Source organism: Cervus elaphus, chromosome 20 (assembly GCF_910594005.1).
Source record: "Cervus elaphus chromosome 20, mCerEla1.1, whole genome shotgun sequence".
In the NCBI taxonomy this organism is placed as follows: domain Eukaryota; kingdom Metazoa; phylum Chordata; class Mammalia; order Artiodactyla; family Cervidae; genus Cervus; species Cervus elaphus.
In genome coordinates, this window is record NC_057834.1 from 50157293 (window position 1) to 50171012 (window position 13720).

Genomic DNA, 13720 nt, shown 5'->3' on the forward strand with positions numbered 1-13720 from the left:
TCTAATTTCCCAGGGATGAAGCCCTTGGATGAGATCCTTGATGGTGGGCCTCGGTTTCCCCATCTATGAAACACAAATATTATCACCTCCCTCAGAGGGCTCTTGTGGGGATTAATGAGGTCATACACTCAGTATCAATTATCATTGTTACATGATTAACAAAGGTTTTAGGAGGCAGGTACAGAATACAGAACTCTGGCAATGGCAAAGCCAGAGCAAATGCCAGGGAGTATCGGATTACAGAATCATTTAACTACTATGTTTGAAAGGGACTTTTGGGATTGTTCCAATCCTTGTTTAGTGCCAGAAGCTCTTCCCTTCCCTCTTCTCTCCTTAAGTGGCTGCTCAACCCCAGGGTGCACACCCACACACAGTGACGGGGAGCTGCAGCTTCAGGCCAGAGCGACAGAGTTCTGTTGGAAAGTTTCTCTCTATGGCGAATCTAAACCTAACCTCTAGCACTTTCACCTACTGGCTTTGTTGCTTCCAGGGTGATGGAGAACAGGCCCATATAGCCTATTTCATTTTGGAATGATCATCACTACAGTTAGTCCTCTCTACTAATTATTCTTCAAAAGGCTTCTCTTCTGATCACATCACCACCCTGATCCTGTTTTTCCTGGATCCAGGATTATCAACCTGGGTGACACACCTGGAGATGGTGTTAGGTTATCACAAGAAGGGCAGGGGAGCTACTGGCATCCCAGCTAGTGGCCAGGGACGCTGCTAAACAACCTACAATGAACAGAACAGCCCCGCAACCAAGAATTATCTGGTTCAAATCATCAGTAAGGCTAAGCTTGAGAAACACTGTCCTAAATATACACATGAATCAGTGTTCTTCTTAAAATATGGGCATATTTATGCCAAAATATGCAGTCAGTTAACATTGCCATTGGACTGGCATTAGTTTGCTATTAAATTAGCCTCGATTTATTATTAAATTAGCCTCAATTTGCTATTAAACTAGCCTCGACTCGATGGACATGAGTTTGAGCAAACTCCAGGAGTTGGCGATGGACAGGGAAGCCTGGCATGCTGCAGTCCATGGGGTTGCAAAGAGTTGGACATGACTGAATGACTGAAGTGAACTGAACTGAACTAAATTATTGAGACTCAGGTAGTTGGTACTGATCAGCCAGTTAAAGCCCCCTTTCATGTGTTGCTGCTAACCCAGGGACAGGGCCCATGTGATCACTTAGAAATCATTTATCAATGGTGGTCTTCTCTCTTGCTGAGCCCAGAGGCAGACTTGCAGTCTTTTCCAACATGATATCCTAGGCCACCACCATCAATCACATAAAAGAAGTCGGTGTGCAAGATGAAATCCACTTGCTGGTCAAGTCTCTCTGGTTTTGTGGCATTGGGCCCCAGGTATGATGTAATCCTGGGGCCCCAGCTTTGGAGGACCCCACAATCCCGTGTCATGACGCCTAGTGGCAGCTTGAAAGAAGAGAGGATTCCTCAACTTGGCTCTCAAAAGCACCCAAGCTTCTCATACACAGTTTCTTAAAATCCCTTTCCCCAACACAAAGCCATGCTGTCCGCTGTCATTAGGGAAGTATGGGCAGAGCGGGGCTGCCCAGAAAGGACGCCCCGTCTTCTACACACTCTCCTCAAGCTCCCAGGAACAGCTCCTTCTCTTTGCCGATTTTCTTCTTCACTCTCCACTCCCTACTCTTGCTGCTCATTCTCTGATCCACTCTATGATCTCATTTCTTGGATTTACACCGGCCCTGATTTCTCCAAAATGAAGAGGTGAAGGAGAGGAACGTAGAGGTAGGGAAACACACTCTGGATTCCTCAGGGAAAGAAAGAACTTGAGTACTCAACAATCTAAGCGTCTCACAAACCTAAAACCTACACTAATCGATATCTGAGAATGGTACATAGTTTTACCTTGAAGCCCAGTGCTTCACATAGAAAGATAAAGTGAAAGAAAGAAAGTGAAGTCGCTCAGTCGTGTCCAACTCTTTGCGATCCCATGAGCTGTAGCCTACCAGCTTCTCCGTCCATGGGATTTTCCAGGCAAGGGTACTGGAGTGGGTTGCCATTTCCTTCTCCAGGGGATCTTCCCAACCCAGGAATCGAACCCAGGTCTCCCACATTGCAGGCAGACGCTTTACCCTCTGAGCCACAAATAATTTCTTTTCTCCTTCTCTGGGGAAAAAAAAAAAAGGAAAGAGAGAGAAACTTTTTGGATAGGCTGTAATAAATGTCTTCAATTTCAGCATCCCTTTATAAACCTAGTTACTTCATTAGTTTATAAACAAAGCAATATGTTTGATTTATTCAAATATTTACTTGATTTACTCAAATATTCTGCTTGTAATATTTAAAAGTAGAATTTATTCAGATTAATCCCATATTTGCTAACTTAATCTAGTTTTCAGAGTATTAATCATTTATCAGTGGCACAAGTAGAGGTAAGCTGATAATCTATAAGAAATACAGTCTCTCTGTTTTCCAGGTATTTGAGAAGGAGGCAGAATCTGGACAACAGAGAAACCATTAATGTCTGAATAAAACAAAGAGCATTAGATGCCTTACCGGATGACTGCTCTACACAACGGCATAGCAAATTTGGGAAGTCCTTGTTTTCAGAAATAGAGCCAGAGAAGATATTCATGGGTGGGGCTGAGGGTGCCTTCCAAACTTGCAGCCGCCTGCCATGTGGCACTTTTTCTACAAGTATGGCTCTCAGGAGAACAGGCTCACAAACTGGACTCCCTGGGTTTGAGACCTGGCTCTCCCACTTGCTAGCTGTGAGAGTTTGGTCATTTACTTAAGCTAAGCCTCAGTCTCCCCACATGTAAAAGGTAAAGAAGTGACACTTGCCTCAAGGCATTACTGTAAGGAATGAACGAGACTCTGGATGCATAGCACTTGCACAGAACAGGACCGATAAGCATTAGCTATTGTTTAATCATCCTTAGGGATCTCTGATACAATGAGAGTTGGTCCTTAAAAGGCAGGTATCTCATCCCAGTTTTCTTTTCTTTTTTTTTTTTCTTTCTTTTTTTTTTTTTAAAGACCTGATGAGAGTTCACTTCAATGCAATTGACAAGGAAATTTGATTGTTTCAGTGAGATAACATTTTAAGATAATAACTGGAATTATGACCAATTACACTATAACCGGACGTATCACGGATAGCAAAGACCTTGAATTGATAAATTTCTAGGAATTTCAGACAATTTTGGAAGCACATATTAATAACACATTCCATAAAATATAAACCAAAGAAGATTAAACATTGCTTCTTTTTCAACAAGGAATTGAAAATAAAATTTATTAGGGTCTCATATAGCCAGAAGGAGGTGGTACCCCATTTAGAGGAGTGATTGTTAGGTCAAAGGGATTGCCTATTTGGAACTTCTGAAACTGCAGGGTTAGGGAATCATCAATCTTGTTTCTTGGTAACTCATTACTATAGTCTGTATGCTGCAATATAGATATCTATAAAATCAATTAGCTCATATGTGGTTGGAAAAGAGAGGACTGATACAGTTTAACATGGACATAGTATTTAGTCACAGGCAAATTTTTCCAAGGCGAGAGGAGCTGAAACAGCAGAGAATGACAGTGTCAGTGGGAAGGGCTGAGTATGGCTTTCTGTTCTATTTTTCTTTTAATTTTAAATGAACCCATGCACTTGGGGCTCCCACCCCAGAGGCCCACATCGGCCTTGCACCCCCCAGGTTCCACTTTCCGCCATTGTACCCACCTTTACCACAACCTCACTGCCTCATATCACCTTAAGTTGGAGTTTCCACTCAGTGATTTCTGTGCATTTAAAATTTTCCCTGCAGCAGCTTCTGGGCCTACTAAGCTGCCTGCTTTGGCTGCTAAGTCATCTCCCAAGGTACCAATTACTGTGTCTCTTAAGAGACTGATCACAGAGTCATGTGGGTTTTGAATGGTCTTCCCTTAACCCTATTTTTTTCCCCATAAGCCCTATTACGTTCATTGTGTGATTTTGTAGAACATGAGGTTATTCGGGAACACAGCACGTCTTAACAGAAATGCCTCGTTTTTTCAAGTGCCGCAGAGAGGGCCAGCAGCTGAAGCAAAGACACATGAGAGAAGTGAGCGAGGCCATCCTCAGGTTGTGTGGATGTTTTATGCTGATTACCAGGCTGTAAGGCGGGCCCCTCCCCTGAAGGGCTGAGGTCTGCAGCCCCTGAAACTCCCCTCCGCGGGCCCAGAGCACTAGGGTGTGATGCTCGAGTCCTGACCCTGTGCAATGCAGCAGAAACAACTTTTCTTTTTGGTTCTGCCTTGGATACAGAGTATATATTAGCATGAATTAGCTAAACATATTTTTGGATGAAGCCTTTCTCTTTACTTTCTTTGAAATTTGTCCATGAAAGTGTACTTTGATTCTCCCTACTTCTCTCAGATTTAAATAAGTTTCTGAAGTGAAGTGAAGTGAAGTGAAAGTCGCTCAGTCGTGTCTGACTCTTTGCAACCCCATGGAATATATACAGTCCCCGGAATTCTCCAGGGCAGAATACTGGAGTGGGTAGCCTTTCCCTTCTCCAGGGGATCTTCTCAACCCAGGGATCGAATCCGGGTGTCCCACATTGCAGGCGGATTCTTTACTAGCTGAGCCACCAGGGAAGCCCTGAAAATAACTTCCTACCTTCCTAGAATTCCTGTGAGAACTTGCTCCTCTCTTCACTGAAATCCTCACCACATTATGTCTTATTACAGTGGCATGTACATGTGTCTGTGTGTGCAATGTATGTTTGTGTATGCTTTACGTGTGTGTGTCTTACCTCAATTTACTGTAAGTTTCTTGAGGGCAGGCATTTGGTTTACTTCATCTGTCTCCTTCCTCCATAGTGCCCAGAACAATGTCCTGCACTTAGGAAGTACTTAATAAATGTTTATTAAGTGAACAAATCCTCCAAAGATACTGGCTGTCATCTGGGCTTCTTTGTCAGGAGAGTCTAACAAACAAGCACTGTGAATTCCAATGCAGTTGGTTAGAAGACACAGTTTTGCATTAAACATTTCCTGTAGCATTAGTTATTAGAAATTATTCTGGGGAAGTAAAAACCAAAAAGCAATGTAAGAACACCTTATGTGAAATATTTTATTCATCTTCTTAAAAAATTAACAAGCAGCAGACAGAAATTATTTCATTTGGCTGCTCTGATAGTTCCTGCTTCTCTTTCCAAGGCTCTGGAGGTTGAGCTGTTTCCCAAGGGAATACCAGCTCAGCACAAACCTCAAGGTGATTTCTGCTTAGAGAGGGAACTTGCTGACAGATAGCAGGGATCTGCTTCCAGTGCAGGGAAAGCATGTGGGCCTGGGGGTGAGGGAGATGGGCTCAGCGGCTCTGACTGTGATGTACAATCTCCACTGTCCCCTCCCTGCTGGTGAGGGTCCAGGTACCTATTCAGTGTCTCTGCTGTCCACCCACCCCGTTAGAGGGGGTAGGCCTGTGGCAGGGAGATCTGTGATGGCCCAGCGGGCTGGAAGGGTGGTCTGGAGTGCAGGATGCCAGGGGCAGTGTGGGAGGCAGCAAGGCTGGGGAGAGAGGGCTAAGACTCCCTTTGGAAGGCCATGTTGTCTACATCACAAAGTGGATTTTTACCACAGGGAGATGGAAAGGCACTTGAAGTTTTAAGCACAGGACTAGTATGATTAGTTTTGTAGTCATTCTGACCAGTAGCTCCGTAGCTAAGCAACGGGTGGTCCTCACAAGCATTTCCATTGGCACCACCAAGGAAATGTATATTTAGTTAGAAACCTGTGCTTGTTATATAACCACAGAAGGAAAACAAGAATGGTAATAGCTAATACTGATTAAAGCTTCCTGTGTGCCGCTGTTCTAGGTGACCTTTTAAAATGTGTCAACTCAGTCTTCACAGGAAGGAATGGAAACAAGGTCCGCAGTTAGTACCTAGTGGTGCTGGGATGTGAACCTGTTCAGGCTGGACCCAGAAGCCATGACGTGATTACAGCATTATACTGCCTCAGTATCACCCTCAGCCCCATTTCAACTGGGTCATCTCCCCTAAGCCACACTCATACAGAAATTCTGGGACTTCCCTGGTGGTCCAGTGGTTAAGAAAACTGCCAATGCAGGTTCCGTCCCTGGTCTGAGAACTACGATCCACGTGCAGTGGAGCGGCTCAGCCTGTGCACCACGACACTCTGGGGCCTGAGCACCACGGCTACTAAGGCTGCATGCCTGGAGCCCGCGCTCTGCAGCAGGAGAAGCCATGGCACCGCAATGAGAAGCCGTGCACTGCATCTAGAGAGAAACCCCCACTTGCAACTAGAAAAAGCCTGTGCGAAGCAGCGAAGACCCCGTGCAGACAGAAATAAATACATAATAAAACATTCTGGAGTCACCACTGATTCTGGCCGGGTGAAGCATGGGCTAGGAAGGTTTTAGTCTAGAAGCAGGACTGTCAGGAGAGTGTTGCAACAATGCTGCTAGACATGGTGGTGACCAGGAGCAGTGGGGACAGAAATGGAGGAATATGAGAGAAATTAAGGAGACCAGGACCTGATCATTCAAACAAATGAGAAAATGTGCACTGAATGCTTAGCACCAAGCTTACTACATGCTCTTTTTGATATACCAAAATACTTATGATATTTTTATTATTACCAGTTGGGTTATTCTCCAGCTTTAAGTCATAGCTTTTAATAAGAAGCATGCAGCAAATAGCCAGAGGTACATTTTTTTTACAAAAAAAAAAGAAACATATGAATAGCCTTGTATGGAATATGCAACAATCATTGCCCATTTTGATCTTAAAACAAGATCAAAGCTAGGGCAGCTGTAATAAAATACCACAAACTGGGTAACAACAGAAAAAAAATATTGTCTCACTGTTTTGGAGACTAGCAGTCTAGGTGGTTCCTCCCGAGGACCATGAGAAGAATCTATTCAGGCCTCACCCCTAGCTTCCGTCCGGTATTAGTTGGCAATCTTTGGTGTTCCTTGGCTTCTAGATCTCCACTTCCATCTTCACATGCTGTTCTCCCTGTGAGTGTCTGTGTCCAACTATCCCCTTTATATAAGGACACCAGTCATGTTGAATTAGGGCCCACCCTACTCCAGGGGCTTCCCTGGTAACTCAGCTGGTAAAGAATCTGCCTGCAATGTAGGAGGCCCCAGTTCGATTCCTGGGTCAGGAAGATCCACTGGAGAAGGGATTACACCAGTCATACGGAACTCCAGTGTGGGTTGCCCTGGTGGCTCAGACAGTAAAGAATCCGCCTGCAATGCGGGAGACTGGGCTTCGATCTCTGGGTTGGGAAGATCCCCTGAAGAAGGGCATGGCAACCCACTTCAGTATTCTTGCCTGGAGAATTGCCATGGACAGAACAGCCTGGCGGACTACAGCCCATGGAGTTGCAAAGGGTTGGACATGACTTAACGACTAAGCACAGCAGTACTCCAATACGATTTCATCTTAACTAATCACATCTGCAGTGACTGTTGCCAAATAGTTACATTCTGAGGTCCTGGGGGTCAGGACTTCAAAATGTGAGTAGGGAGAGGCACACTTCAACTTGTAATATTTTTATAACAGATGGAGCAGGAATTATTCCTACTCCCAGTTTAAAGATAAAGAAACTGAGTCTCAGAGAGACAAAGTAATTCACCCAAGGTAAGTGATTCCTGGGTCACAAATGCAAGTCCGCTCTGTCCAGCTCAGTAGTCAGAGAGCCGGACAGTACCTCTTGCTATGAGCCTGTTGAGCTATTGTCACACACTCGGCCCAATAATATCTGAGGCCACACCTAGGTGTGTAAAGAAAGGGGGGAGTGGTCAAATGAGGTCTCTTCTTGGAATCAACTGCAGACACCTTGTCAGTCCTAGTGATCATTTTGCTTGTTCAATTGTTGTCCCTGTGGCTATACCTCATGAGGGCTTAACCTCTAGGGGAACTGTTTACTCTTGTTCCTCGTGAGTCTATCATTTCTCTCTGGTGGGCCCATCCCTGAGCTGAGGGCAACTGGGTACAATGAGCCTATTCGGGGCAGCAAGTAAAATGCCCTGTGCTTCCCTTCTCTCTCCATGGCGTCATTCTTTGCCTCCCTGTGCCTCTCTTTTGTCCTGCCTATTGCATAACATCAGTGTGGGCGCAGGCAATGTGTGCGTTGGCAGCAATGAGACTGTGGCGGAGGACACCTGCCTGATGACTTGTGCACCGGAGCAGGCAGTGCTGGGCAAGCTTCCCAGGGACTGCTCTGCCACCACGCCAGCTCTGACCTGCACCTTCTGTTCTGTCTGAGTCACTCTCAGCAGCTCAAGCCGGTATCCCCTAATGGGTTCCTCTGGGCAGAGAGGAGGGACACACCCCATCTTGAACCCCCATTCCTGGGAGGCAGTGTGGGAAGCAGTCAAGTGCAGAGTCTGGACACAGATTCTAATCCCAGCTCTGCCATTTACCAACCGTGTGAAGTTAGGGAAGAAGCTTCCTATCCCTATGTCATGTCTTCACCTGTAAAATTGAGATGTTTGTTTACCTCACAAGGTTATCACATGGATAAATGACATAGTCCATAAATGGTGCCTAAAACAACATGTCTATGACATAATTCTAGCACTTAGTAAATGTAAGCAGCATTTCCTTGTTTATTTCCTAAACATCATTTATTAATCTGCTCATTGAAAACTGGCAAGATAACATATCAAGAAGTTACCAGTTGTTATGTCTGGATGGTGGAGTTTCAGGTGACTTTATTGTCTTATTTTTGCTTATCTGTATTTCCTAAGCTCTCTGTAATAAACTTCTTACTGTTTTAATAAAACAAACTCTCACTGAGGATCTACAGAGTGAAGCGAACTAGTGGGTATAAAGCAAAGATATGACCGCTGTCCTTAGTGGAGTTTAAAGTCTATGAAAGGAGACAAAACAGATAGATTAATGATGTAATAAGAGGGATGCAGTAATGCTCAGGGTGGGCTAAGGGTTGAACTAGTCTCCCTCAAATGGCACCTGGCATTACAGAAATGCCATTGGGTTTTCCCCAGCAGTCTTTGTGTCTGATCTTCACTGATCTGGAAATAGGAGAGTAAGATGATGCACATAGTCAGACAAAAGGGCCACTCCTTTAATATATCCCAGCACCCAGGGGGCCGAGGATGGGATTGTTGAGATCCCTTTCTGGGGCACCTATTTCTAGGAAAGGACATATGCTGAAGAAAAAGTTGAGAGTCTTTATATAGAAGCTCTTACAAAGGGCAGGTGTGAGCCCAGGTTGCACAGCGGCATGTTAAGTGGAATACGGAATAATTTCCTGTTTCTTTCTCTCTCAATAGCATTATTAGCATCATCATTATTCTGGCTGGAGCAATTGCATTTATCATCGGGTTTGGTATTTCAGGTATGTGATTTCCTGCATTACCATGATCGGTAAGTCCCTAATCATTTAATGTGTAGATGGCAAGAACACAGGGTCTGAACCCAGCACGCCTTAGAGGAGAGCCCTGGTTCTTCTACTTACTGGCTGTGTTCTCTGCCCCTTAGTCATTTAGTCCCCAGACCTCAGCTCCCCCATATATGACGTGGAGGAAACAATATCTACATCCCCAGGTAGTTGAGAGAAACAAATGGAATGTCTCTCGGACTGTTGTCTTCACCACACAGTGCTGAAGCTGTCATCCTGGGATCACAGCTAAGTGCCTTGGCTGAGCTATTCTATCAACAGGTGACCTGAGTAGATGATTCCTTTGCAATGAGGCTTCAGCTGAAGTGTTGAAGAACATCAGGTCTTCAAAGACAGGGTTCTTAAACAGAATACTTACTGGTCATAACTGTTGTTCCATGTGGGAAACAGACGCCACTGCAGCGCGGATGGTGAGTTTCCAAAGGCAGTCAACTGATGTCGGTTGCAAGAACAGTCCTCTCTTCTGTGTAGGCCACGTCTCAGGAGCATCTATTATGGATGCCAGATTAAGACATTGAATGAGTTAGACCAGCAGCTGTCCTCTCTGAAGCAAGTCATTTGCTTCATTTCCCTTGAAGCGCCTGACTCAGGCCAACACATTTATTTTAACTTAGACTGTGGCCAAAGCTGTCACTTGATAACTTTAGTTCTTATGGTTCCAGCTGTCTTTTCTCTCTGTCACTCTCCTCCACTGTGTGTGCTGCCACTAAATAGTAATCACAAGGCCTAAATGAATAAAACTCGTTGTGGATGTGTTTGCATAGAGAAGATATTAGCATCTTTCTCCATTTTCTTTATCGATAAAAATGTGTATTTTGTCTTTCATCTATTTTTCTATTGGGTTATCTTTTTCTTTTGATATGTAGGAATTATATGCTGAGTGCAATTTGGTTATATGTATTGAGAAATCTCTTCTACTCTCTGGCTTGCTTTTTCACTCTCTTAAGGATGTCTTTCAATGAGTGAAGTTCCCAATTTTAACACAGTCCAATTGATCTTTTTCTTTATACCAGGAATTTTTTGTAAGCAGTTTGTTTAAGACATCTACCTATTCCAAGGTCATAAATATTTTCTTCTAGGTTATCTTGTAGAAGCTTTAATGTTTAACCTCTCACATTTATATCTACAACCATCTAGAATAATTTTGTGCATGGGCAAAGACAGTGGTTAAGATGGGTCAAAACACTATCCTTCCCCTACTTCTCATTAGTGTTATTTTTATCATAAATCAAGTATCCAAATGTGTATGGATCTGTTTCTGAGCTCACTAGCCTATTTCATTCTAATATTCTTTTATAATTTGTTTTCTCTTTATCTTATCTCTTCCTATTCCTAATCTTGGGTGCTCTTTCTCCCCCAACCTTCTGTCATCTTAAAATAGATTTACAAGGTGTTAATTAGCTTTATAGTAGTTTTAAAGGAACCAGGTTTTGGTTTTATTTTTACTTTCTCTGATTTCCTTATTTAATTAATTATAGCTTTTATCTTTATTAATGTTCCTCTTCCTGCTTTGTTTTGCTGTCTTTTAATTCCTTTTTTTTTAAGTGATGACCCATTTAAGTTCTTTTTTATTTAAAAAAATCTTTGTTGAAGTATAGTTGATTTATAATGTACTAATTTCTGCTTCATAGTAAAGTGACTCAGTTATACACATATGTACATTCTTTAAAAAAAAAATTCTTTTCACTACGGTTTAAACCAGAAGACTAGATATAATTCCCTTTGCTATACAGTAGGACCTAGTTGTTGCTTACTTTTAATTCCTTTTCTAGTATCTTAAAATAAGCACTTCACAAAACAGTATGTCCAAAAAGCCAATAAACAGATCCTAGTAGATACTGTCATTTCATTTTCCAAAGTGATTTACCAAGTTATTCTTAACCAGAGGTGTATGAGGGACCCAGGGCGTCATGTCCTCACCAACACTGGATACTGTGGAATACTGCTGTGATCTTAACTTCTATTTCATGGTGACTGAGAGATGTATGTTCTCAAATGAGAAACATAATGTTGAGCAACAGAGCAAGACACAGAACAGTACATTCTATATGAAAAACGGGGACTTCCCTAGGAGTCCAGTGGCTAAGACTCCGAGTTCCCAAGGTAGAGGGGGCCGGGTTTGATCCCTGGTCAGGGAACCAGATTCCAAACGTGTAGCAACAGCTCCTTGAATACAAAGAAGACTCTTTAAGTGTTTTTTGAATAGACAAGTGGACAGAGGCAAGGAGGGGTAAATACATAGACAGAGGTCACAGTTCACTCGGTTCAGCCATGAGCTACCAATAATATTAAAACCCTACCACCAATGAAAGGTTCTCTGCTTTCTTTCTCCTTCAGAAAGTAAAAGCTGGCTATTTTGGATTAAATGGACTGTTTATTAGTTTAACACTATTTAGTTGGATTTTTCTCAATTGCCTGTTTATTAAAAGAACCATAACCAGTACCTGAGAGCACGACATTACCACATTTTAAATGAGTTAGATAAAATGCTAGCTGGATTAATATAATAGACAATGAAATTAAGCAAATAGCATTAGGTAGATGATGGTGGTGGTGGCAGTGATATTTTTCAAATCCTTTTTGTGTTCACCTCATGGTGCCAAATAACTTATCTGATTTACAACTCACAACAAATAAGAGATAAATATTACTATGTCCTGATTAGAAACTTGTGTAAAGTTGCACACAGCTAGCAACCAGGCACAAACACATAATTGCATTTCAAGCCCTGGACATTTGCTTCCAGAACCCACACTCCCACCCATTGCCCTATACCCATGACACTCATGTAACACAGAGCCGTAACACAGAAGGATGTTTTCTGGTGTACCTTGCAGGCCTTATTCCTGAGACCACAGGTGATAAAGATATTTCCAAATACAGGAAAAGAAATCTATTTCTTTGTAACTTTCCTGAGGCTGTATAGGTCACCTTCTGATAGGCATTCCACGCCTTCTAAACCCTAAATATGGACCCCAAATGCATTCGAGGTGGTTGGTTGGTAAGAGAGGCTGAGCAGCTCCCATCAGGCTGGTTTTAGGGTAGCCTTGGTGGGTGACCCTGTAAGAAGGAGGGAGATGCAGTGGAAAGGCCCCTGATGGTACTCTGCTAGTCTGTGGTAGCTAGTCTGCTACCCACCCCGCGGGTAACTTTGAACAGCTCTGGGTGGTAGAAACACTTAGAGATCGGAGTTGCTCTAACCTCAGGGATAACACTGTGTATCCTTTGGGATGTAACTTAACTTTCTAGAACCTCACTGGTAAAATAGTGAGAGTCATTGTGGGAATTACATGAGAAAGTGTTTATAAAGTGCCAGACACATATATGTGTAATAAATGGGCTGCTATTATTGTTTACATTGATACCATCAGTGCCATTAATCATTTGCTATTATTAATGCATTCACACAGCACCTCCTAAAACTTGTACGATTTCCTGGCCACTCCAGGCAATTCCTCTGAAGTTAGGGAATCCTGGACACTGGACACTGCCTCCTAATGATGCTCCATCTTTGGTCACTGGATAAACAATAAGGCAGGTGCCTCGAAGAGTCAGACATGACTGAGCGACTTCACTTTCACTTTTCACTTTTATGCATTGGAGAAGGCAATGGCAACCCACTCCAGTGTTCTTGCCTGGAGAATCCCAGGGATGGGGTCGCACAGAGTCGGACAGGACTGAAGTGACTTAGCAGTAGCAGTAGTCTGGCACCAAAACACAAACATTGAAGTGGTTTGAAAAGAAATTGATACGTTTTTTTTCACTGGAGTCATCTGGGAAATCAAATAGATGTTGACCTTTCTTATACTTCTTTTAAGGTTTTTAACTGTTTTTATTTTTACAGGAGGTGGGGATACTGTTTTCATGGGTAGGCTCTCCACATATCTCAATCTGGCCCTGGATATCAGCAAAATGTGATAGAAGGAATACAGACTTAGAGCTTCCCTGGTAGCTCAGCTGGTAAAGAATCCACCTGCAATGCAGGAGACCCTGGTTTGATTCCTGGGTTGGGAAGATCTGCTGGAGACAGGAACAGCTACCCGCTCCAGTATTATGGCCTAGAGAATTCCATGGACTGGAAAGAGTTGGACACCACTGAACAACTTTCACATTCAGGCTTAGGAAAAACTCAGTCAAGACTGAGTTTGATACTGGCTCCACTACTAGCTAGATATAGGGCTTTAGGCAAGCCATTTAATCCCACAGAGCTTCTTTATCCTATTCATAAAATGGGTAGAACAGTATAATTCCTACCTCTCAAGGTTGTTATCTGGCTTAAACTGAATCACTGCAA

The 13720-nt window shown here is 43.1% G+C and overlaps 1 protein-coding gene across 1 annotated transcript in view; it reads left to right on the top strand.

The window, feature by feature from the left end:
• The window catches only part of VTCN1 (V-set domain containing T cell activation inhibitor 1), a 66404-nt gene that overhangs the window by 29878 nt on the left and 22806 nt on the right, over positions 1-13720 (top strand). The window contains exon 2 of the mRNA XM_043877289.1: positions 9299-9363. Within this exon, the coding sequence (XP_043733224.1) occupies positions 9299-9363 (65 nt within the window). The remainder of the gene's footprint in view (positions 1-9298; positions 9364-13720) is intronic.